We start from the raw sequence: 27509 nt of genomic DNA, 5'->3' as shown, positions 1-27509 counted from the left end.
AGAACAATTATACCACAAGCTTTTTCCATCGAGTAAATTCAAGTATCTAAACAGAATTTCCTTTCAGTTGCATTAAGAGTGTGTTTGTTTTGCAAAAAATAGGTAGTTTTGAAATATGCTTTTGCAAAAATGTTCGCTTGTATTACTTCCAAAAATGAATGAATGAACAGGAAGATATTTTCATCATTTACAGAAATATTATGACATAAATTATTTTCGATATGAAAATATTGTTTATCGACTAATTATTTCGAGTGATATGAGCAATCAATTTCAGAAAAAAAAAATTCTGAATCATTCATTTTTTCACGAAATAAAATGGAACTTAAATTTCATTAAATTTGGACAAGTGCTGTTAATCGTCAGTTGTGTTTATTCCATAATTCCACGTCGGACGATATCATGCTATGATTGAAGAATCTCAACCATGTTCAAATGTAGCCGCATAGGTAATGCCACGTCTCTCTCTTTTGAAAAGAGACGACTTACAGCTCGTTTGAACACTAGACTTCTTGCTGATACTTGAGAAAAGAAAAAAAATTCAGACATGACGGTTCTATTTTCAGCTTGGTAAGAAAAAAGAACTCCTCCCTTATCCGAGAGTTCATCTCCAGCAGCTCGGACTCCGATTTGTTCTAGGGGAGATCAGACTTTCGAGATGTGAAAAAGGGGTACTGAATCGAATGATCATCGGAATCAAGCATGATATTGCTAGACTTCATATCATCATGCTGTACGACGCATTGTTCCCATTCGTCGTGGAGGTAACGCAACGCCGATGCCATGCCTTGCGCGATTTTGTACCGATTCTCCCATGGCAAGAAGGTCTGTTCTTTGAATAGATGAGAATCGAGGCTACCATTAGGCATGAACTCATAGATAAGGAGGAGTTCCTTTCTCTCATGACAACACCCGATGAGTTGGACCATTTTTGTGCCCGAGCCGGCTTATGGTCTTCACTTCGGAAGCAAACTCCTTTATCCCTTGACTTGATCCGGGCTTTATATTTTTGATTGTGACATTAGCATTCGCGCTGGTCAAGTAACCTTTGTACACTCTCCCAAAGCCCCCTTCCCCGACCAACCGTCCGGTTGCGAAGTTATCAGTCGCTGCAACCAAATCCATGTAGGAGAATTTCTCGGGCACCGACACTTGCTTGAGTTCTTCTTCAATCACAGGATCATCTTCTTCAATCGCTCGAGTCGCTGGATCATCTTTTTTTAATCAACGGATCGTCTTCTTTTCTAGTACGGGGACGAAAACAAATAAAAGCTAGAACAAGACCAAGCAAAATGAAAGAACCTGAACCTAAGATACACCACAGCCACAACTTGCTCTTTTTTCCAGCCATCACTTGCACATTAGAGCTGAGTTCCCATGCCTTAATAGTGTGCAACTCGAAGTACACACCTGTGGCAGCCGAGAAACCGAAAGTCACCCACTCCGGCAAATACTTTGTCAAGTCGACAAAATCATAGATAGCAGAGGAATTTATGTTGGTACCCGTGGCATCAGCATCTATCATGAGAACGCTCAAGTTCTGGGTGCTAGAATTGTACATTATCATAGCGTTGATCCGCCCGCCGCTCATGATTTTATCCTTAAACCAATCGACGCACCTATGTGCCGTGGAATTGAGATTATTCAAGTCTACGCCAACATGTGCACCTAGTGAACAATTCAGGTCCATGACGATAGCGCTATTGTTGATATTGTAGAAAGTATCGAACTTGATGGCAACAAACCATGTGGAAGAGTTAGAAGGGTCGCGGTCTGGATGTGCAAGAGCCAGGCCACCTCCGAATGAGTTAACCAGGAGTCGAGACCCTCAGGAACAAGAAAGAAGGCCAATCCGTCAGCAAATATCGACTTTCCTAGCGAATTGATGACGAAGGTGAAATGGTTGGTGAAATCCGCCACGTTCCCGGTCGCCTTATCCCAAAGGCGCACCGGCTCGCGGTACGTGGCCCACCCCCCTCTCGCATTAAGGTTCTGGTCATGATTGGCCTTAGTAAGTTGGATGAAGTCGCTCGAAACCACTGCATCGCCTTGGAATTTAATGCTGTTACCATCGAAAGTCCAGAAGCTGAAATTGATGCCCTGAGACAACGCCGAAGCCGCGAAGGGATTGGCTAGAGAGAGAAGCAAGACTAAGAGGGATTGAAGCCCTCTGATCTTGAAACTTACGATATCTGAGCTGTGAAGTTCCATTCCCGTTGAGGTTCCGAGATTTTAGCACAGCTTTTTTTGTGCTTTGACCAAGGTTTTTGGTTCTTGAACAACTTTGCCATCAATCTCGAACGGTTTAATGCTAACGAAACTGAGAGAGTCCACACGAGCTTCCACGACGACTAGTCTCTAGACTTGGAAAAGTAAAAGTAAAAAAAAAAAAGGAACACTGTATAAAAAAGAAAAGAATCATCGCTCGAGGATATTCTATAATTAAATAAAAGCACGGGTTCATTGGACAAGAAGAACATGACAAAAGGTTAGGTTTGGGAGACATTTTAGTACGACTGATGGTTGCAGGTGGAAAGACATTTTAGCTACGCGGTTATAACTCCCTACCCGGGAACCGGCTAGAGACAAACCCACAAAGACTTTGGTTTGTGCATTTTCCTCGAACCTGCGGTAATCAGTTGCGTGAAGGGGTTTTTATAGAAAGCAAGTGAGAGATTTAACAACTCATATTATCGCCAAACATGTTGACATACTAAGAATCACCAAGGTAATATCAAGCCTGACCGGATTTTAACTTGAGAAAGTTGCCAGAGTTAAAACATTAAACGTAAAGGAGAGAACACACAGAACACCAACAGCCAGAAGGACCTCATGAATTTTGAGAACTCTCCTAAAATGTCTAACAAAGGCAAAAAAAAAAAAAATCAGTGCTGCCTGGTATAGAGTCCAAAGTTAACAAATGGTAATAAAAAACAAGACCAACCTGCCAAAGAAAACCATTCACGAGCATTCAACATGGGAATCTAATGCACAACCTAGGGGTGAGCAAATCGGACCACCCGGACCAGACCTGGACCGGTGGTCCGATTCCCAATTCTAGAGGGAGCGGTCCGATTCCCAGTTCTAGGGTCCTAGGACCGGACCACCCGGACAGGACAGATCGAAATTTTTTTTTTTTTTAAAAGTTACCCTCTCTTTACTTGTTAAGGGTATCCAAGAAATTTTACCAAATTGAAAAGCTATTGGCACTCTCTATTTTTTATTCTCCTATGTAAAAGTCTTTTTTGTTACACTCTGTTTTATTTTTTGAAAGTAACCAAGCTCATGTACTCCATGTTAGGAATGGTACATTTTTTTTTTTTTGCATGTGTCCGGTCCAATGGAACCGTAAAGGAACTGGACCGGACCGATGGTCTGGTTCTCGGTCCCGAAAAATTGAGAACCGAGACCACCGATCTGGTTCTCCATTCTTGAGGGGAACCGAACCGGATCGGGAACCGATTACCCCTAAAACAACCCATCATAGGGAACGGATGGCATAGAATGAGCAACCACAATTTTGGAAGACAGACCAACATAGTGCCCAAAAAGCGGACTGATGGTGGGTACATTTTTACTAATCATCATCAAGAGTGAGAATCTGAGATTGAGGGAGGAGAGGCTGTGCTGAGAGAGGGATTATATGCCCAGGGTTGAGGACATATGGTGAGCAGCACAGGTTCCAACAATACATCAACCCTTGTAACTAGAGAAAAGTGTCAAAAAAGTCCTAAACCTATTGCATTAATATCAATTCAGTTCTAAACCTTATTTTGATACCAATTCAATCCTAAACATTTTGTATTTATGCCAATTAAGTTCTAAACTCTTTATTAGTATCAATTAAGTCCTAAACCTTTTACAATTGTGCCAATTTAGTCCTAAAACTTTTGCATTTATGTCAATTGAGTCAATTCGATCAATTTTGATTGGAAATCACCGGCATGGACGTCAATTATCCTACATGGCACGGTTGGCGCTAACGTGGATATTTTTTTTAATATTTTTTTGATATTTTAAATAATTTTAAAAAAAATCAAAAAATCCTTAAAAAATTATTTAAATATCAAAATAATATTAAAAAAATATCCAAGTTAATGCTAGCCGTGCCACAACAGTTACGGAAGCATTGCATCTGAATTTGTACCAATTGAATAGGTTTAGGACTTTTTTGGTACCTTTTTTCTCACAAGATTCATGATAAATGTTGTTTATTACAATCTTTTATTTTTTTATTGTTCTAAAACATAAGAGTCATTTTTTAAAATTTTTATGAGTAGTTATTACACAAATTGGTAAGATAGATTAACCAAGTGAGTAATTCAAGTATCTAAGCGAATAAAAAATTTCCACTACTTTTCTGCCGAAAGATAGTTGCCTTAAATACCCACGAGTAAATTTCTCGAAATGAAGTTGAAAGCTTGCTGGAAAATTTTCTCTTTCTTAGTGTACGTTTTTTTCATGAAAAATTCAAAATTAAAAAAAAAATGGAAGAATGATTCGTTATATCACTTGAAAAAATTTCCACTGTGCTTGGCCTCAAGAACCCCCAACACTAGTTGCAACGCTCATGGCAACGGGCCCTGGACTAGAGAGGTCGGGGTCGGGTTCGGACCTCGGCGTCCCTACTGGGCGCATCAAAGCCACACCTAAGACTCCGACCATCATGACCGAGTACATTGAGGCCGAGCCGAGGACACGAATGTTGATGCCCGAGACGTCAAGCCCCATAACATTGAGGCTAGGCTCGGGGTTCTCGGAGCCTACGCCCATGTTCATATCCATCGAGGCCGAGCCCCGGATCCCGATGCCTGTGCCTAGTTCACCAACTCCCGAGCCCAAGTCTATCGAGGCCAAGCTTTGGAGTCCCATGTCCGTGGTCGAGTCCCCTTAGCCTGCGCTCCGGTCCCGAAAGCTTGTGCTCTCATCCTCGGCGCTCGAGCTAGGCCCATCAAGGCCGTGCTGGAACCCGAACACCGGTGCCTCTGTCTTTGGTGCGTAGGCTCTGTCCATTGAGGTCGTGCTTGGGACCTCAGCACCCGCTCCTCAATCCACGGTACATGGGCTCATGTCCACCGAGGCCGGGCCAATGCTCGGGACCCCGATCACCCACACCAATACCGCAGTCCTAGCCTTGCCTCGATTGACCTAGCCTTGGATTGTGGTCCCAATTTCAAGCATTGGGGTGCTAGGCTTGGCCTCAATGGACACAGGGTTTAGGCACCGGAGACATGGTCCTAGCCTCTATAGACCCGAGCCAAGGTGCCAGGGAGTCGAGAACCTAGGCCCAGTCTACGGAAAATATTTTTCATAAATGTCACATTTTCTACAAAACAATTGTCAAGAAAAATTTATGATTTGGAAAAGATTTTTTTTTTAAAAATGATCGGTTATATCTCCTAGAAAAAATTAGTCAATGAAAAATATTTTTATTATCGACAACAATTTAAGGCAAACTATTTCCGGAAGTGATGAAAATTTTTCTCATTCATTTTTGTAAATGATATAACTAAACAACTTTTAGAAAATGTTTTACAAATCTTGAATTCTCCGTGAAACAATGCACCCATTATCTATTATCAAGAAGATGTCATCCAAACACAACGAGTCTATTTTTCCGCTTGCAAAGAATTTTTTTTTTTTTTTGGATGTTATTATATTTCTCAATGAGCTGATAAGTGTTGAAAAATTATTGGCAAAAACAATCACCAGTCACCTGTTTTTTCTAGCTTGGTAACTCAATCATTTTTCCATGCTCCCAGTTGCGACGGGTCGTATGCGGGAACCAGTTGACCAACAAAAACCGACAGAAATTCCAACGGTTAATATTTGTAGCTGCTATACAATACCATAACTTAGAAATTCCCGATCCATTATGGCATTTGGATCTTAATGAGACTTGCCATACCAAGCGACTGTAAACCCGTGCTCCCCCTCTTCCGCTCGGCATACCAAGCGACTTCACGCGATATTTATCTTGATCCTATATTTCACTAATAGTTTGGATTTAGGCCCATAAATAGCTATTGCAGTATATATGCTTTTTTTCACTTGTAATTGAATGACGTAAGAGAGAAATGCGATGTGTTAATTATAGTGGAATCCTCTAGATGTAGCCATAGGCCAAGGGTGAACTAGGATAATTTTTGTGCCTCGATTTTTCTTTATCGCTTTTACGATCTATTTCGTTGTGGTTGTGCATCGGATCCTATCCTAACATCAACAGAGTGCAACAGGAAACCATCAAAGAAGATATGTACTACCTTTACTTGATCCTGGATATCAGACGGAAGTCCAAACATGAAGAGTAAACACTGAGGTACAAATGAAGAAATTTATATGAAGTGAATAATATACAAAATCAAATCTCAAAGTACAAATTACAACTCAAACTGATTAGACCAATGAAATGGATTATATCGTATTTGGGAGCAATGCGGAAGAATCTGAGTGAGAGGATTGTACAGAAGAGGTCGTAAATGTGGACAGTTCGGTGCCGCTGGTCGAGGTGGCGTGGAACGAAACAATTGATGCTTGAGAGAACGGGACTGGCAATTTCGGTGGGAGAACGGGCGGCGGAGCGTTAAAGTTGAGAACGCTAAACGCTTCTCTTATGGAAGGACGGGCGGTGTGGTCCGGATGGGCGCACCACAGCCCTACGACCATCGTGCACTCCAGTTGCTTTTGGTTGAAATCGGTACCAAGTTTCGACTCCGCCACATCGAGTATCCTCCCGGTCCCGTACAGCTCCCAAACCCAGTCCACCAGCCGAACTTGGCCTTCCTCAGCCCTTGGTTCGATGACTTTTCTACCACAAGCTATTTCTAATAGGACGACTCCAAAGCTATAGACGTCCGATTCCCTACTCGCCTTGCCCGTGTAAACGCATTCGGGAGCCATATAGCCCATGGTTCCGGCCAACACCGTCGTTTGCAACCCTTTGGCATGGTCGACAAGCCTAGCCAGACCGAAGTCCCCTAATTTAGCATTGAAATCGGAATCGAGCATGATATTGCTGGCCTTTATATCGCGGTGCACGACGCACTGTTCCCATTCTTCATGAAGGTAGAGCAATGCCGAGGCCGTGCCTTGCGCGATTTTGTACCGCTTCTCCCATGGCAGGAAGGTTCGTTCTTTGAATAGATGAGAATCGAGACTACCGTTTGACATGTATTCATAGATAAGGAGGAGTTCCTTCTTCTCATGGCACCATCCGATGAGTTGGACTAAGTTTCTGTGCCGGAGCCGGCTTATGGTCTTCACTTCGCTGGCGTACTCCTTTATCCCTTGTCTTGATCCCGGGTTGATCTTCTTGATTGCCACACGAGCATTCACGCTGGTCAAGTAACCTTCATACACTCTCCCAAAGCCTCCTTCCCCAAGTAACCGCTCCATTGCGAAATTGTCGGTAGCCGCGACCAAGTCCTTGTAGTAAAATTTCTTGGGCCCTGGCACCTGCTCGAATTCTTCATCGATTGCCAGATCATCTTCTTCTCCGCTCATGGAAGTTCCCTTTCTCTTCGAACGGTGACGAAACCAAATAAAGGCTAGAGCAAGAATGAGCAAAACGAAAGAACCTGAGCCTAAGGTAGCCCATAGCCATAACTTGCTCTTTTTTCCTGCCACTTGCACATTGGAGCTGAATTCCCATGCCTTAATAGTGTGCAACTCGAAACTTGCACCCGTGGCAGCCGAGAAACCGAAAGTCACCCACTCCGGCAAATAATCTGTAAGGTTGACTATATCATAGATGGAGGAAGAATTTATGTTGGCACCTGTGGCATTGGCGTCTGTCATGACGACGCTCAAGTTCTGCGTGCTAGAATTGTACGATATCGTAGCGTTGATCTGCCCAGCGCTCATGATTTTATCGTGGAACCAATCCACACAGCTATATTTCGAGGAGTTGAGATTATTCAAGTCTATACCGATATGTGGAACCGTCAAACATTTCGGGTCCACGACCACAGAGGGGACGACGTTGGGATAAGTGTCGAACTCGACCGCTACAAACCGATCGGAAGAGTTTGAAGGGTTGCGGTCTGGATTTATAATAGCCAGGGCACCTCCCAACGAGTTGTTCGGGAGCTGAGACCCTTCGGGGACGAGAAAGAAGGTCATTCCATCGCCGAAATTCGTCTCCCCCACCGAATTGATGACGAAGGTGAATCGAGTGGTGAAATCGGCCACGTTCCCCGTCGCCTTATCCCAAAGGCGCATCGGCCAGGGGTACGTGGCCCACCCAGTGCTCTGATTGCTGTTCTGGCCTTGAATGGCCTTTGTAAGTTGGATGGAGTCACTCGAAACCGACGCATCGCCTTGGTATTGAATGGTACTACCGACGAAATTCTGGAAGCTGAACTTGATACCCTGAGACGACGCCGAAGCCGGGAAGGCGATGGCTAGAGAGAGAACCAAGACTAAGAGCGATCGAAGCTCTCCGGCCTTGAAGCTTTGGAAATCTGAGCTTTGAAGTTCCATCCTCGCTTTAGCACAGCTTTTCTGGTGCTTTGACATGGTCACATGCGCATACAAATGAACGGGGAGTGGCCGGCACCCACGCGACTTAGCCTTTTGCTTCTTGGACAACTCGCAGTCCATCTTGGAACGGTTCAGCGAAAACGAAAACGAGAAATGTCCACTCACGAGCTTCCCCGACGACTAGTCTCTGGACCTGGAGAAAAAAAAAAGTTAAAATTGACAAAAACAACACGGTGTGCTAGGAAAAAAATAATAATTTTCAGCGCAATAATTAGTACAATCTAAAAGGGTCGTGCTATCAAATATCTCAGGGAACACTTCCGGATTAATTAATTAATTAATTAAAAAAATTGCGTCGTGAAGGGTTGATCGCACGCATGAACCAGCACGAGAGAAACCAAGCCCATGGAAAACCTAGGTTTCCTTTGTTGGTCATCACGCAAGTTAGTCTTTACTTTTAGGGAACAATTTGTTTTGCGAAAATTAAGTAATTTAGAAAATATTTTCCTGAAAGTTATCGCTTGTCCATCGTCCATGAAATTATCGCGATATAAATTATTGCCTTTTATGAAAATGCTTCTCATGCGCTGATTCTTTCGAGCGAACATAGGAGATTATTTTGAGGAACATATTTTTCAAATCGTTCGTTTTCTGAAGCAAAGGAAGCCTCAAACGCTAGCCCTTCCGTTTTCGCTTGTTTGGAATCCGAAGGGTTTAGGAGACCTCGTCAAAAAAACAACAATTGACCATCGGGCGACTCAGCGGCCATATATTGGCCATCTACACATGACCTATATTTGGCATTCAATGATGTTTAAGTTCAGCCACATAATTTGGTGTACCGATGTGATCGCCTGCGTATGGAGGGACTTGCATATGAATGCAAAGAAAATGACGGAAGGTTGGGTTGGAGACTTCGTCAATGTTACGCTTTCGTTTTTTATTTTCTTTTTTCCTTTTGTGGTCGAATGTTGTGCTTTCGTTATTCGGTCAAAAACACCAATTGACCATCAGCGCCTGAGCCACATACTTGACCTTTGACCTTCAATAGATTTTTTTTTTTTATTGCGCTATCATTATTGAATGATCAAACAAATTAGGTTAAATGAAATTAATGATCATGAATGCGGTCCTTGAACTTTGAACTTGTTCAACGTGATATCTAAAATTTTAGTCCAATATGAAATAATAGATTTGAACTTTTAGTTTGTTTAATATGGCCCCTAACATTTGGTACATGTTCAATTTAGTCCTTAGATTGTTTGAAAATTTTCAATATTGTCCATAAACTTGAGTTTTTTTTTTTTTTGTCTAGTCATATTCTACTCTATTTTACAAGCACAACTCTGCTCCCTCCTCATGCGTCCCCATCCCCATCCTCCTCCCCACTCCCCCTCAAATGTGGGGATTCGAACACCCCACCTCCTATTTCCCAAACGAAAAGAGTGGCCACTGGGGCAAAATGTCGGTGATTAAACTTGAGTTAATTAAAGCACTACATTAAACATTAAATACAAATGAATCATTTTGCCTCACTGCTTTCTTGTATAATATAAGTTTTCCCCCCATTTCTTTAATTCATGCAATTCTTTAAGAGCTGAACACTTATATTTTATTTTGTAATTTTTGCGACTAGTTATACCACAAGCTTTTTCCATCGAGTAAATTCAAGTATCTAAACAGAATCTCCTTTCGGTTGCATTAAGAGTGTGTTTGTTTTGTGAAAAATAGGTAGTTTTGAAAGATGCTTTTCCAAAAAAGTTCGCTCGTATTACTTCCAAAAACGAATGAATAAACAGGAAAATATTTTCATCATTTACAGAAATATTATGACACAACTTGCTATTTTCGATATGAAAATATTGTTTATCGACTAATTATTTCGAGTGATATGAAATATCAATTTCAGAAAAAAAAAATTCCGAATCATTCATTTTTTCACGAAATAAAATGGAACTTAAATTTCATTAAATTTGGACAAGTCTTGTTAATCGTCGGTTGTGTTTATTCCATAATTCCACGTCCGACGATATCATGCGATGGTTGAAGAACCTCAACCATGTTCAAATGTAGCGGCATAGGTAATGCCACGTCTCTCTCTTTTGAAAAGAGGCGACTTACAGCTCGTATGAACACTAGACTTCTTGCTGAGAAAAAATTTAGACATGACGGTTCTATTTTTCAACTTGGTAAGAAAATAGAACTCCTCCCTTATCCGAGAGTTCATCTCCAGCAGCTCGGACTACGATCTGTTCAAGGGGAGATTCAACTTTCGAGATGTGGAAAAAGGGGTACTGAATCGAATGGTCATCGGAATTGAGCATGATATTGCTAGACTTTATATTCCCGTTGCACGACGCATTGTTCCCATTCCTCGTGGAGGTAAAGCAATGCCGATGCTATGCCTTGCGCGATTTTGTACCAATTCTCCCATGGCAAGAAGGTCCGTTCTTTGAATAGATAAGAATCGAGGCTACCATTAGGGATGAACTCATAGATAAGGAGGAGTTCCTTTCTCTCATGACAACACACGATGAGTTGGACCAAGTTTTTGTGCCCGAGCCGGCTTATGGTCTTCACTTCGGAAGCAAACTCCTTTATCCCTTGATTTGATCCGGGCTTTGTATTTTTTATTGCGACATTAGCATTCGCGCTGGTCAAGTAACCTTTGTACACTCTCCCAAAGCCCCCTTCCCCGAGCAACCATCCGGTTGCGAAGTTATCAGTCGCTGCAACCAAATCCATGTAGGAGAATTTATTGGGCACTTACACTTGCTTGAGTTCTTCTTCAATCGCAGGATCATCTTCTTCAATCGCTCGAGTCGCTGGATCATCTTTTTTCAATCAACGGATCATCTTCTTTTCTAGTACGGGGACAAAAACAAAGAAAAGCTACAACAAGACCAAGCAAAATGAAAGAACCTGGACCTAAGATACACCCCAGCCACAACTTGCTCTTTTTTCCAGCCATCACTTGCACATTAGAGCTGAGTTCCCATGCCTTCATAGTGTGCAACCTGAAGTACACACCTGTGGCAGCCGAGAAACCGAAAGTCACCCACTCCGGCAAATACTTTGTCAAGTCGACAAAATCATAGACAGCAGAGGAATTTATGTTGGTACTCATGGCATCAGCATCTATCATGAGAATGCTCAAGTTCTGGGTGCTAGAATTGTACGTTATCATAGTGTTGATCAGCCGGCCACTCATGATTTTATCCTTGAACCAATCGACACACCTATATGCCGTGGAATTGAGATTATTCAAGTCTATGCTAACATGTGCACCTAGTGAACAATTCAGGTCCACGACGATAGCGCTATTGTTGATATTGTAGAAAATATCGAACTTGATGGCAACAAACCATGTGGAAGAGTTTAGAAGGGTCTCGGTCTGGATCTACAAGAGCCAGGCCACCTCCGAATGAGTTGACCGGGAGTTGAGACCCCTCAGGAACAAGAAAGAAGGCCAATCCATCAGCAAATATCAACTTTCCTTGCGAATTGATGACGAAGGTGAAATGGGTGGTGAAATCCGCCACGTTCCCGGTCGCCTTATCCCAAAGGCGCATCGGCTCGCGGTACGTGGCCCACCCCCCTCTCGCATTAAGGTTGTGGTCATGATTGGCCTAAGGTTGCAATATCGTGTTTTCGCAACTACGGTTTTGACACGGCGAGCTAGCAACTTTTAAGACTTTCTCCGAACCGATGAATCTTGACTTCAGCGGTCTTCGGGGAATCGCCCGTCCAACAAGGTTGAATCGAAAGTGACAAGACACCGGCTGTTTTCTTGTGGGGCGAACATAATTCTAGCAGTTGCTTTCAAAATAGTTGCCGCCCACCAAGTAGTCTAGGCATGGATTATACGTTGGTGAAGATCGGTTGGGGGTCATCTGTCATTGAAATGCCCAAGTCAACCAATTAACATAAAGTCAAGTCAGAAGCATAAATTGTGCGGACTAACCAAAGGTTCCACCAGTGGAAACTACACGGAGATTGCTCCTTACTCGTAAAATGTGGAAGTACGAAATGTTGTTTCTTCTCGTCTTCTTTGAGAAGACACGATTTTCGTGGAAGTGCGAAAACACGATTTTCGTGGTTGCGAAAACACGATATCGCTTGAAACCACTGCATCGCCTTGGAATTTAATGCTATTACCATCGAAAGTCCAGAAGCTGAAATTGATGCCCTGAGACGATGTCGAAGCCGCGAATGCATTGGCTAGAGAGAGAAGCAAGATTAAGAGGGATTGAAGCCCTCTGATCTTGAAACTTACGATATCTGAGCTGTGAAGTTCCATTCCCGTTGAGGTTCCTAGATTTAGCACAGCTTTTTTAGTGCTTTGACCGAGGTTTTTGGTTCTTGAACAACTTTGCGATCAATCTCGAACAGTCTAATGCTAACGAAACTGAGAGAGTCCACACGAGCTTCCACGACGACTAGTCTCTAGACTTGGACAGTAAAAGGAAAAAAAAGAAGGAACACTGTATAAAAAAGAAAAGAATCATCGCTCGAGGATATTCTATAATTAAATAAAAGCACGGGTTCTTTGGACAAGAAGAACATGACAAAAGGTTAGGTTTGGGAGACATTTTAGCACGACCGATGGTTGCAGGTGGAAAGACATTTTAGCTACCCGGTTATAAGGCCCTACCCGGGAACCGGCTAGAGGCAAACTCACAAAGACTTGGTTTGTGCATTTTCCTCGAACCTGCGGTAATCAGTTGCATGAAGGGGTTTTTATAGAAAGCAAGTGAGAGATTTAACAATTCGTATTATCGCTAAACATTTTGACATACTAAGAATCACCAAGGTAATATCAAACCTGACCGGATTTTAACTTGAGAAAGTTGCCAGAGTTAAAACATTAAACGTAAAGGAGAGAACACACAGAACACCAACAGCCAGAAGGACCTCATGAATTTTGAGAACTCTCCTAAAATGTCTAACAAAGGTAAAAAAAAAAAAAATCAGTGCTGCCTGGTATAGAGTCCAAAGTTAACAAATGGTAATAAAAAACAAGACCAACCTGCCAAAGAAAACCATTCACGAGCATTCAACATGGGAATCTAATGAACAACCTAGGGGTGAGCAAATCGGACCACCCGAATCGGGACCGCCCGGCCCAGACCAGGACCGGTGGTCCGATTCCCGATTCTAGGATCCTAGGACCGGACCACCCGGACTGGACCGATCGAAATTTTTTTTTTTTTTTAAAAGTTACCCTCTCTTTACTTGTCAAGTGCGTCTAAGAAATTTTATCAAATTGAGAAGCTATCGGCACTCTCTATTTTTTATTGTCCCATGTAAAAGTCTTTTCGATTACACTCTGTTTTATTTTTTGAAAGTAACCAAGATCATGTGCTCCATGTTAGGAATGGTACATTTCATTTTTTTTTTTTTTTTGCATGTATCTGCTCCAATGGAACCTTCAAGGAATCTGACCGGACCGATGGTCGGGTTCCCGGTCCCAAAAAATTGAGAATCGAGACCACCGGTTCGGTTCTCGATTCTTGAGGGGAATCGGATCGGACCGGGAACCGATCACCCTAGAACAACTCATCACAGGGAACATATGGCATAGAATGAGCAACCACAATTTTGGAAGACAGACCAACATAGTGCCCAAAAAGCAGACTGATGGTGGGTACATTTTTACTAGTCATCATCAAGATGAGAATCTGAGAGTGTGAAGGAGGAGAGGCTGTGCTGAGAGAGGGATTATATACCCAGGGTTTGAGGACATGTGGTGAATAGCACAGGTTCCAACAGTACACCAACCCTTGTAACTAGGGAAAAGTGTCAAAAAAGTCCTAAACCTATTGCATTAATGCCAATTCAGTCCTAAACCTTATTTTGATGTCAATTCAGTCCTAAACCTTTTGTATTTGTGCCAATTAAGTCCTCAATATTTTATTAGTGTCAATTCAGTCTTAAACATTTTACAATAATGTCAATTTAATCCTAAAAAATTTACATTTATGTCAATTAAGTCAATTCAGCCAATTTTGATTGGAAATCACCGGCATGGAACTCAATTATCTCGCGTGACACGATTGGCACTAATGTAGATATTTTTTAAATTTTTTTTATATTTTAAATAATTTTACAAAAAAAATTAAAAAAAAATCCAAAAATCCTTAAAAAAATTATTTAAAATATCAAAATAGTATTTTAAAAAATTCAAGTTAGCGCTAGCCGTGCCATGTAGAACAATCGATGTCTACGTCAGCGATTTTCGATCAAAATTGGCCGAATTAACTCAATTGGCATAAATATAAAAGATTTAGGATTGAATTGGTAATAATACATAAGGTTTGGGACTAAATTAGCACCAATAAAAGGTTTATGACTTAATTGACACTAATGAAAAGGTTTAAGACTGAATTGGCACCAAAAAAAGGTTTAGGACCGACTTGGCACTAATACAATAGGTTTAAGATTTTTTTGACACTTCTCCCGAAAACCCTTGTAACTATGATAGAAAGCCGTTGGTTGTTGCCAAAGCCTTAGCCTTTCTTTTGAATCAAAGTAGGTCGCAACTATTGCATTTGAGTCGGTCGGGACCCTTCCTTTAACACTCCTGAAATAGAGTGGACCAGGTATGACAGTCGCTAGGCTTAGTCTTCTTTGCATCCAAAGTCAGTCTATCCGGAGAAAGGGGAGCCTTAACTCTTTCTAGATGCCAAGAATACCACGCGGAGATCTTTCTTCTCTTATGAAATTTCGTGAAATCGGACCGTTGAACAGTTTACAGTTTTTTTGAAACCGGTACAGGAGGATCTGATTTTCAATTCCTTGTTCTCGAGTTCTACCCGAAAAAGAACTGAAAACTGTTCTCACCCCTACATTTTAGTCTTTTGTTATTTGGGAAAATGACATAAATAGCGTTTGAAATTTGGTCCAATGTGCAATGTGGTCCCTGAATTTTTAATTTAACCAATATGGTCTCTAAACTTTAGCTCAATGTGTAATGTAATCCTCGAATTTTCAATTTGCTCAATGTGGCCTCTGAACTTTTATAACATGTTTAACTTAGTCCCTAAACAATAAGAAAATGTTCAATGTTATCCCTGAACTTGAATTAATAGAATGACTACATTGAACATTTTTCTATAGTTCAAGGACTAATTTGAACATGTTCCAAAAGTTTAGAGACCATATTTGATTAAATTAAAAGTTCATGGACCACATTACATATTAGGTTAAAGTTCATGAACTATATTAGTCAAATTAAAAGTTCGAGAACTATATTACACATTGAGTCAAAGTTCATGGACTATTTGTGTCGTTATCGCTTGTTATTTTATCAAAAATAGCGGACCTTGCAAGACTGCTGGTTGTCACGGGCTAATGTCAAGCGACCATGTAAACATGACTTACACTTGATGCAACAAATCGTAGATCGGGCTCCCTCCATTTTGGAGGGAAGGTGTCAAATTTTGTCAAAAGAAGAAAACCTAATTTAACGTAAGAATCGAAGTGCACAAGAATAACCGTAGGATTTATAGAGTAAGGGAATAGGATTTGCTATGGACCGTCGGATTAGAAATCCTAGTTGGACTAGCATTCGCTATCAACCGTAGGATTTCAAGAGTCTGATTCTTGCAAAACTCTTCAAAATTTTCGGCCATAGAGAGTGCATCATGTGTTGGCTGAATTCTTCATGCTCTTGCGAGCTCATTCGCACAAATTTGAACTCAAATTGAACTTTAATTAATTAAACAATGATGAATTAAAAGCCTTTAACATTTGAAAGAGCACAAACGGGCTGATTCAAATTTAAAAATAGGTCCGTAGTCAAATAGCCTCTCGACAAGTTGTCTGGGACTCGAAATCTATTGGGAGCAGGGAAAAAGGCCAGCCCGTCGATGCATTTTTCAAATTGTTTTGAATGAATATCGAGGTTAATTGGGTAGTGAAATCGGCCACATTGCCATCACATCATCCCAACGGTGTAAGGGCTTGTGGAAAGAGGCTCGGCCAGTGCTGATGGTGAATCTCTATTGCTTTTGGTGAGTTCGACGCAGGACTTGGGATGCATCGCCTCCGAGCTGGACACTTTTGTCGAAAGTCCACGAGCAAGATTCCTTCAGAAGATGTTGGGAAAAATTATCAAAAAAGTCCTAAACCTTTTACATTTTTATCAATTCAGTTATAAACCTTTTAAGTTTATTTATTCAATCATGAACCTTTTCACTTTTTACTAATTCAGTCTTATTTACCGAAAATCGCTAACGTGGATACCAACCATCCTACGTCGCACCGACGGTGCTGACGTGGATAATTTTTGATAATTTTTTAATACTTTTTTATAAAAAAAATTAAATTTTCTTTTTTTTCTCTTTTTTTTTACTTTCTTGCTTCAAGGCCGCGGTTGGCGGGGGCCGCGAAGCCCTCGTGGCAGCGGGCCTTGCCCAAGGGCCGACGAGGGTCGCCCGCTCTTCGCCGGCCCTAAGCTACTGAGACTACCAGCCTTGAACCTTGAACCAGAAAAAAAAAAAAAGGAAAAAAATTAAGAAAAATAAAAATTATTTTATAAAATTATTAAAAAATTATTATAATTTGTCAACGTCGGTGATTTTCAGCCAATAGGACCAAATTGGCAAAAGATGAAAAGGTTTTGGACAAAATTGGAAAACTTAAAATGTTTATGACTAAATTAGCAAAAGTACGAAAGGTTTATGACTTTTTTGACAATTTTCCCAAAGATGCTGAAACAATGAGAGGAATGGTCTAAGACAAGACAGTAGACCCATCAAACAAGTGGGTCATATCAAGTTTAGGTTGGGCCATAAATGGTTCGACTCAAATATTCCCATTTAACTCGTTTATGACTCATTAATTGCAATGTAAATCTTTTGATAAAAAAAAAATTGCAATGCAAATCTAGTAGCTCGATGCCCGACACCCGACTCATACTCAACACATACACAACCCTATCCATATTCCTAAAACACTTCTATATTCAACCCAATCTAGGTAAACTCATACAACAATTGAGGTGGAGTGCGAACGTGAGCGCGAGATTAAGGAATAGCGAGAGATAATGAAAAGAAAGTCGTAGAGGTGACTTAGGTCTACGTATGTTCAAACACACTTATAATCCATTTATTGAATATAATTAACTCATACAACAATTTAGCCTATCATATAAATATTTTTTTAGCCCATCATATATGTTTAGAAAATGGGTTTATGACCCATTTTACCATGTCTACGGGACAATAGAAAATTAAAGGAATGCCATAAGCTCTCCATGTTTGAATATCATGTGCTTTGAGCTGTGAAGTTCCATCGCCATGAGGAGTTTAGGAATTCCTGTCTTGAGTTATAAAAAACATTTAAAAGACTACCAAACAGTTGCGGAAGAATCACGTCCGACGGAACAATTCTCAAACCCAACTCCGAATTCATTGATTGATCCCCGCTCAATCATTACTCATGCAAGCAAAAAGAAATTTCAACCCTACCGTGATTCAATGGGTCTAAGCTTGAAGATGTCGAATATACATGCTAGTTGTCGACTCGCAAGACTATTGTCGATTTCATGATTGTCGATTGACTACCAAAAGTGATTTTTTTCGCTTAGCAGAATCCCTCTATAAAAAGAGGTGACATCCCATTTGTACGGGGAAAAGTACACTAGAAGTGCCATAACTTTTGTACGGCGTTCACTTAAGTGCCATAACTTTTAAAAATCGTTCACTTGAGTGCCATGTTGACGTGGCAGCCGGAAAAGTTACTGTAGACGCCGGAAAAGTTATTGTAGCATGCCGAAAAAGTTACTGTAGATACCCGAAAGCTGACGTGGCACGCCGGAAAGTTGACGTGGCACACCGGAAAAGTTACTATAGCACTCAAGTAAACGATTTTGCTCTGACGTAGCACTCGAGTGAACAATTTTTGAAAGTTGTGGCACTTAAGTGAACGTTTTGAAAGTTATGGCACTCAAGTGAACGCCGTACATAAGTTTTGGCACTTCTAGTGTACTTTTCCCCATTTGTACGCGAACCAAACTTGCATCACAATATGCACGAGATTTTCCTCAAGTAAGTGAATTTCTTATTTCGGTTCTTAATCCAAATTTCTTTGGTGGTGAACCCTGCCCAGTGGTTTCCTTTAGGTCTTGGTAGTGAACTAAAATTTAGGATTTTTTCTAAGACAAAAAGAAGTTCGGGACAGAATGTGGGCTAAACCTAAAGTTTATGATTTTTTAGGGAATTAGGCTCGAAAAAAATTTCATCAAGATATACATAAATATCATAGTTTTCTCTAAAAGTTATTATTCTTCGTGGTCTCGTTTCAGACCATTCCTCTTGCTGTTTCAGCATCCTCGGAGGGAATATCGCTCGCTTTACGGACATTCGACGACGGACAACAATGTCATTACCAGGCGCCAACCGAGCCACGTACCACCAGCCCTTGCACCTATGGGATGAGGTGACAAAAAATCCCAAAACTCTAAAGCAGACTTATTCCTGGTGATCAAATGGAAGTTTAAACGTGAAGAGTCACTCCGAGGTTCACATGAAGAAATTTGTATGAAACACATAATTGCAGGAAATCAAATTTCCCAAGTACAATTTACAAGTCAAACTGATCATCGAAAAATATACCGGAAGTAGGAATTCATCCTGCATTTGGGAGCAATGGAGAGGAAGCCGAATGAGAGGATTGTACAGAAGCTGTAGTAAATGTGGACATCTCGATGCCGCTGGTCGAGGCGGCGCGGGACGAAAAAAACGATGATGTGGCAAACGCTGATAGAGGTGGCTGGTGTCCAAGGACCGGCAATTTCGGTGGGAGAGTGGGTGGCGGAGCGGTAAAGTTAAGAACGTTTAACGCTTCTTGTATGGAAGGACGGGCGGTGTGGTCCGGATGAGCACACCACAGCCCTACAACCATCAAGCACCCCAGCTGCTGTTCATCGAAGTCGGTACCAAGTTTGGAGTCTGCAGCATCAAGTAGCCTCCCAGCCCCGTACAGCTCCCAAACCCAGCCCACCAGCCATGCTCGGCCTTCCCCGGCCCTTGGCTCGAGGACGTTTCTTCCACAAGCTATTTCTAATAGCACGACCCCGAAGCTATAAACATCTGATTCCTTACTCGCCTTGCCATTGTAAATGTATTCGGGAGCCAAATAGCCCCTGGTTCCGGCTAGCACGGTCGTTGGTAACTCTTTGGCATGGTCAACTAGCCTAGCCAGACCAAAGTCCCCTACTTTTGCATTGAAATTATCATCGAGCATGATATTGCTGGACTTTATATCCCGGTGCACGACGCATTGTTCGCATTCTTCATGGAGGTAAAACAATGCCGAGGCTATGCCTTGCACGATTTTGTACCGATTCTCCCACCGCAAGAAGGTCCCTTGTTTGAATAGATGAGAATCGAGGCTACCATTAGACCTAAACTTGTAGATTAGGAGGAGTTCCTTTTTCTGATGACACCAACCGATGAGTTGGACCAAGTTTTTGTGCCGGAGTAGGCTTATGGTCTTCACTTCGGTAGTGAACTCCTTTATCCCTTGACTCGCCTCGGGCTTAATCTTTTTGATCGCGACATCAACATTCGGGCTGGTCAAGTGACCTTTGTACACTCTCCCGAAGCTTCCTTCCCCAAGCAACCGTTCAGTTGCAAAGTTATTAGTCGCTGCAACCAAATCCTTGTAGGAGAATTTCTTAGGCACCGACACCTGCTCAATTTCTTCATCAATCGCTGGATCATCTTGTTCAATCGCTGGATAATCTTCTTCGATCGCTGGAATCGCTGGATCATCTTGTGGAATTGCTGGAATCGCTGGATCTTTTTTTTCTCTGGAACAGTGACGAAGCCAAATAAAGGCCGGAACAAGAATGAGCAAAATGAGAATAGACAATAGCCGCAACTTGCTCCTTTTTCCAGCCATCACTTGCACATTAGAGCTGAGTTCCCAGGCCTTAATAGTGTGCAACTCGAAGTACACACCTGTGGCAGCCGAGAAACCGAAAGTCACCCACTCCGGCAAATACTTTGTCAAGTCGACAATATCATAGATAGCGGAGGAATTTATGTTGGTACCCGTGGCATCAGCATCTATCATGAGAACGCTCAAGTTTTGGGTGCTAGAATTGTACGTTATCGTAGCGTTGATCCGCCCACCGCTCACGATTTTATCCTTGAACCAATCGACGCACCTATATGCCGTGGAATTGAGATTATTCAAGTCTATACCAACATGTGCACCTTGGGAACAATTCGGGTCCACAACGATAGTGCTATTGTTGATGTTGTAGAAAGTATCGAACTCGATGGCAACAAACCATGTGGAAGCGTTGGAAGGGTCGCGGTCTGGATCTACAAGAGCCAGGCCACCTCCGAATGAGTTGATCGGGAGTTGAGACCCCTCAGGAACAAGAAAGAAGGCCGATCCGTCAGCAAATATCGACTTTCCTAGCGAATTGATGACGAAGGTGAAATGGGTGGTGAAATCCGCCACGTTCCCGGTCGCCTTATCCCAAAGGCGCATCGGCTCGCGGTACGTGGCCCACCCCCCACTAGCATTAAGGTTCTGGTCTTGATTGGCCTTGGTAAGTTGGATGAAGTCGCTCGAAACCGCTGCATCGCCTTGGAATTTAATGCTATTGCCATCGAAAGCCCGCAAGCTGAAATTGATGCCCTGAGACGACGCCGAAGCGGCGAATGCATTGGGTAGAGAGAGAAGCAAGACTAAGAGGGATTGAAGCCCTCTGATCTTAAAACTTACGATATATGAGCTGTGAAGTTCCATTCTGGTTGAGCTTTCTAGATTGCTTTTGAAATCAGGAAATCAGCACAGCTTGTTGGTGCTTTGACATTGTTCCCGAAGAACTTGCCATCAACCATGTAACGGTTTAATGTAAGCGACGAAATTAACCAGTGGTTCACACGGTGCACTTGATAATAGATTAATTAATAATTAATCTTCCCAGCAATGCTGTCGATGAAAGTGTCCGCCATTTTTGTTGTCTCTACCTCTCTTTCTCTACATCTTCCGAAATCTACGTTTGAACTTGTTCTTCGATTGCCGACCAATTGAAGTTCTCTTCCATCTTTTTTCACTTGTAAATCAGTTTTAAAAAGTCGAGCACTGCTCTAATTGATACCGAGTCATTGATTATGCCGTGCGTTAAATGGTGATCACAAACTTTGGATTGTCGGATCGATAACTGCTTGTGCTAGTAATGTAGTACGATGCAAAGAACAACAACAGAGACTTCAATCTTAGGCTTTTGTGATGCTGTCAAAAACAACTGCCACTGCAAGAGTCTCAAACATGGCCCATGTTTTGCTTTAAATATATTTTTGTTGACTTGACCACAATTTTTAAGATATGTCCATCTCAAGCTAAGTTGATAATCAGGTGCACAGACGTCGACGCAAGAATATGGAGGGACTTGTGAGATTATTATTTGGGAATAGATTGAACGAATTAAATACCAACCGATCATTCTGCCGAATTGCTTTGTCGTATAAAATGGTTTTTCTACCCCATTTCTATATTTGATGCCGGAAAAGTGTCAGAAAAGCCCTAAACCTATTGCATTAATATCAATTTAGTCCTAAACCTTTGTTTTTCTATCTCATTTCCCTCCTTGATGAAATTCATTTAGAGCTGTCTATTGTGTTCTACAGTACTAAAGCATGCATGACCTTTATAAAGTCATAATATTTAAGCTGGGAATTTACATTCTCCTTATTAAGTAAATTCAAGTATCTAAGTCCATATGAAATCTTAGCTGTTTTTCTTTTGATAGATAGTTTGCCTTATATTTGTACGAGTGTTGTTGTAGCTTGTTTTTCTCTTTGTAAGGTTAATGAAACCAAGCGAAGCCCAATCACGCAAATGAACCTAAACCCAAGAGAGACCATAGCCAAGACTTGCTCTCCTTTTCCCCTAACCTTGTTACTTGGATTTGTGACTGTTGGAAAAGAAACTTGCAAGTTAGAGATAAATTCCTGAGTCTGGGGAGTATGGAGCTCGAAATCCAACCCGGTCATGGCTGAGAAACCGAAGGTTACCCACTCCGGAAACTAGCTTCTCGAGTCGGCAAAGTAAGAGAGCGTGGAAGCGTATCTTTCCGGACCGGAGCGGAAGTGTGGTAAGTGAGAAGGCTCTCGGTTCGCCCTCACGAGGGCCAAATAGCCTCTCGATAAGTTGTCCGGGACTTAGGGAGCGGGAAAATTTTTCAAACTGTTTCAGAGCTAATAATGAGGTGAACTGGGTGGTGAAATTGGCCACAGCTTCAACCTTTCGCATCTCTTTGAAACAATGCTCGTGCCCGCACATATGGTTGCTTGCAGCCGTGTCGAGGTACCACACCGTTTCGTTGTCGGTGTTGACTTTGTTATATGTCATTAAAAGAAAACCTTCTTTCACCTCATCTTCCGTGGCTAGGTTGGTTGTCTCTTCCACCTTTTTCTCGACTCGACAATCTTTTGCAAAATGCCCCACCTTTCCACAATTGTAACACTTATCGGAATTGCAATCCTTCGCATAGTGACCATATTTGCCACACTTGTAGCACTCGATGTTGGAATAATTTGACCGACCGCCTCTTCCACGACCGCGTCCTCTTCCACGCCAATTCTGTTGATTTGATTGCCCCTTCTCCTCATGATACCCTTCTTGACCGTGGCCTTTCCCACCGCGACTATTTCCTCGACCACCACGGCCATGCCATTTACCTCGAAAGTTTTGAGAATAGAGTATCTTTTCGTCATTGATCGATGCTTTGGTTTGAAGTACCTGCTCAAGTGTCTCCTCCTTCTTCTTCTTCTTACGATGTTCATGTGCCATAAGGGAACCGACAAGCTCGTCGACCGTGAACGTTGCTAGATCCTTTGACTCTTCTATGGCACATACCACATTCTCGAAACTATCGGTTAACGACCTCAAAATCTTCTCCACGACCTGCGCATCGGACAACTTTTCTCCGTCTCGGTTGAGTTGATTCACCACGGTTTGAACACGCGTGATGTAATCGAACACACCTTCCGACTCCTTCATCTTCATGCCTTCCAACTCGCTGCGAAGAGTTTGAAGGCGAACTTGTTTAACTCGGTCGGCTCCTTTGTACGCAGTCTCCAAGATGTCCCACGCTTCTTTTGAAGTTTTCGCACTCGCAATCTTCTCAAAGCCCGACTCATCAACAGCTCGGAACGGCATGTACAATGCCGTCTTATCTTTTGATCGCGTCTCTTTCAACGCCTTATTTTGAGCCGCCGTATATCCTGCGGTAGATTCTGGTTCTTCGAAACCTTCTTGAACCACCTCCCAACAATCCACGTAACCGAGAAGAGCTTTCATTTGGATGCTCCAATTCTCGTAGTTCACCTTCGTTAATCGGGGCAGCGACACATTATTGATTACACTCCCCATCAGCTTTGATACCAATTTGTAAAAAAAATAATTGTTGGTTGCTAACTATGAACTTGTGGAGAAAAAAAATTTCTGAAGAGAGGCTTTATTCTCGATTCTGTGTATTCCTTACAAGCAATACAATGATTTATTTATAGGTTGTAGTCTGCCCTTACGTTGACGCCTAAATTTTGATTAATCTATTTTTTGCATAAAAATTATAAAAAATCATCTCACATATTTATTTTTAGCGTACATTGCATTGGCATATAATCGGGCAAGCAGAACACTTAATTTAGCATGCGTCTAGACTAGGCACGGGATGGAAAAATACACCGAGAAGATTTGAAACTTCAAGGACTGTATTGCAAATACTTAAAATTTCAGGGACCGTATTGCAAATACTTGGAACTTCGGGGACAGTATTGCAAATACCAAAAGAAGATGAAGAAGGGAAGATGATGAAGGGAAGATAATGAAAAGAAGATGAAGAAGGGAAGATGATGAAGGGAAGATAATGAAGGGAAGATGAAAATGGAAGGTGAAGAAATGAAGATGAAGAAGGGAAGATGAAAATGGAAGGTGAAGAAATGAAGATGAAGAAGAGAAGATGAAGATGGAAGGTGAAGAAATGAAGGTGAAGAATGAAGGATGAAGAACTTTGCCTATAAAAGAGAGAGCTCTTGAGAAGAGTTTTAGGAGGGGGAAGTGGAAGAGAATTGAGAGAGAGAGTAGAAGAGAATTGAGAGAGTTTTTTAGGGAGGTGGAAGAGAATTGAGAGAGTTTTGAGAGAGTTTTTGAAAGGAATTTTTAGAGAGGAAAAAGAGAGTTCTTGAGAAAAATCAGAAGAGAAAATTCGAGAGTGAAGAAAAGAGTTTTAGTCGAGCATCATCTTCGACGAGTCCCGACACATATTTCGCCCCTTGCAACCCAACAACGCCATTGCTTGCCATTTTCGACGACAGCCGCGTTCTTCCAGCTCCGAGATCTTGAAGGGAACTATAACGTGTATGTGAGTAAGATTTTGTGTAATAGAAGGTAATCCTTTCCATCTCGATCTACAAAAATGTAATCGTTTGGTTTGAACATTTGTTTGTTTATTTTAGACATGCCACGTGTTCCAAATTTTAGCATTATTACATGTTAATTTATTTTTATAAATACTCGTGATCGGCTGCGTTTTCTTTCTTTCTAAATCACCCATGGTGTATATCGTACAAAGTTCAATGTTTTACATCCCCATAAAAAAGAAGAAAAAACCAAAAAATTGCATCTTTGAATTTCAAGCAAAATCCATCAAAATAGCAAAATCAAATATTTTTCATGAAAATGGTACCGAAAGGGCGTTAGAGAAATCTGACGTAACCAAATCCCCGAATTCAGAATCTCCGGTTCGCGGAAATAAGATAGTTTTCTCCCGCTATTTTATTTAGGTTTCTAATCAACCTACCAAAAATGATTAGTGGCGGCTCCAAAAAATGAAAAATCTTTTGCAAGATAATCACATGAACCATAAGTTGCGATTTGGTATGGACTTGGGAGAGTCCGAGTTAGGTTAGTTAATTAATTAACCCGATAATCCATTAGCCCGAAAATAAACTCGTTTATTTTTTTGAAGGTCATGACAGACTTGGCGACTCCTGGGGACTCAAAGAGGACTTAGGCCGAGATAATTTCATGAAAAAGGAATCACTTGATTTGGCAAACTTTGGTTGAATTCTCATTCTTAGGTGTTAAATGTTTTTGCAGATTGGGAGTTATAAGGGGAGGAGTGATTGGCTAACCCTTTGTTTTGCGAGGCTTGGTGAATTGGAATTGTGATTTAACTTTTGAATCATTGAAGCGGTGTTTGCTTTTAATTGTTGTGCATGATTTATCGTCTTTGCACTACACTCGCACACAACCCGTGACCGGACTCGAGTCACACTAATAGTTTTAAGATGGTATTTAGATGGTCCTTTAACCTTGGCGGTAAGGCTTCGCTAAAGGTTATCCCATCCGGATCCCGAAAATTTTTTCAAAAAAATGGCTCAAGGGTCGTTCTTATGCACGTGAGGCTACGATGCATGAGAATTGCCCTTGTCGACCGAACCAAGCCGAAATGATTGGACCCGACTAGTCATGACTATTGTACGCGAGGTTGCGACTAGTCATGATGACTGTGCGCGAGGCAGCGACATGTCGTTTCGTTCATCGTTTCACTTTGCAAAAGCCTTTTGGATAGATAGAATAAGATTTAAACTCACAATTCATGCGCATGTCTTTGTGATTGGCATTTTCTTCGTATGAGAGGTAATTTCTCGTCTCTTGTACCCTGTTATCTCATTTTTATTTTGGGTCGGTCCATGGTTTAGGTTGATTGTTTAGAAGTTTCTTTGTCTTATTTCCAATTTCGCACTTTGCTTCCGTAGCTTTTACAATTTCATCAGCTGTCCTCAATTCTGATTTAGCTTATTCCTGTTGTGTGATTTTTACTAAATTCTACGGTCGAGCTTTGAGTAAGTGCCAAACACGAAAGTTGTAGACCTATGTTTCAACTAATATCTTGCAAAATTTCAGAATTAAATTCATAATTTAAGATGGCCCTTCGTTTTTTCAACAACATGCGGTTATAACAGTTTTCTGAACATGATTGTTTTGGAAAGACACATTAAACTGATTTGATCCGCGCATTTTTAGTCTGATTGGCCAACATAAAAGTTGTTCATCATCTTCTCAACTACAAGCTCGTAAAATTTAGACATGTTTTGATCAACGTACGAATTAATACGAATTTTTTCGTAAAAGCGGACAAACTGAAAATTACATGTTTCAATCCTTTGGTCATAATCACTTTGTTCGAGTCTAGAGGGATGCCATGAGCCGGCTCGCTATTCTTGCTCCCTGTACTAATTTTGGGTTTGTGTACAGGTAATTTATCGGGGATCCTCCACATATTACTCGATCGGCGAAGAGGATGGCCAACATCAATACTACCGTCGTCTGCTGCCCTGGATGAGAAACTTGGCTCCTTGACCGAGCGCTTTGAAGGGATGATGTCCCGAAAGATGGAGGAATTGATGGCCGCCTTTGCCGCCAAACTTCAATCATCCACCTCCAGCCTGCCGCTAACCATTCCTGCTCTAATTCCTCCTACGGACAACGTCGGTAAAGCCCTAGAAGCTACTCCCTATCCGACAATGCTGCTAGAAGATGTGATCATCACCGGCGTGAATTCGAGCACGCCGCCCGTAGTCCCGATCCCTCAAGCCAGCCCTACGGCCCTCGGATTGAATGGTGATACGGCTAAGCTGTTGGCCCAAATGGAACAGAGGATCCGAGAAGTCGAGGGGACTCACAACATATCCCAGATTGACCTGTCTGTCTTTTCAAAGATCACAATGCCGGAGAAGTTCAAGATGCCCGACTTCGAGAAGTATGATGGGACTTCCAACCCGGTTCAAGCATGTCCGAAGCTGTCACAAATGTCGATTCATGGTAACAAGATTAATGTCCCTCCAAACGAGTTGCATCGCTTATCCGAACCATGGCCGTTTTCTATGTGGGGCATTGATGTTATCGGCCCTATCAACCCTAAAGCATCCAATGGCCATCGATTCATCTTGGTGGCGATTGACTATTTCTCCAAATGGATCGAAGCCGCATCC

General features: G+C 41.8%; 1 protein-coding gene and 1 pseudogene across 1 annotated transcript; both read right to left on the bottom strand.

Annotated features, from left to right (window-relative positions):
- Positions 1–635: 635 nt before the first annotated feature.
- On the bottom strand, positions 636–2211 carry LOC125316468 (annotated as a pseudogene).
- A 4203-nt stretch (positions 2212–6414) lies between these two features.
- On the bottom strand, positions 6415–21307 carry LOC125316624 (L-type lectin-domain containing receptor kinase IX.1-like). The gene is made up of 2 exons (XM_048285435.1): positions 21241–21307; positions 6415–8469 (listed from the first exon to the last, which is right to left on the bottom strand). Exons 1-2 carry the CDS (start codon positions 21250–21252, stop codon positions 6415–6417), a joined length of 2067 nt encoding a protein of 688 aa, XP_048141392.1. The 5' UTR covers positions 21253–21307.
- Positions 21308–27509: the final 6202 nt, after the last annotated feature.

The sequence above is a fragment of the Rhodamnia argentea genome, chromosome 9 (assembly GCF_020921035.1).
Source record: "Rhodamnia argentea isolate NSW1041297 chromosome 9, ASM2092103v1, whole genome shotgun sequence".
In the NCBI taxonomy this organism is placed as follows: domain Eukaryota; kingdom Viridiplantae; phylum Streptophyta; class Magnoliopsida; order Myrtales; family Myrtaceae; genus Rhodamnia; species Rhodamnia argentea.
Note: the sequence above shows the minus strand (reverse complement) of the source record. Positions and strands in the feature narration are given on the sequence as shown.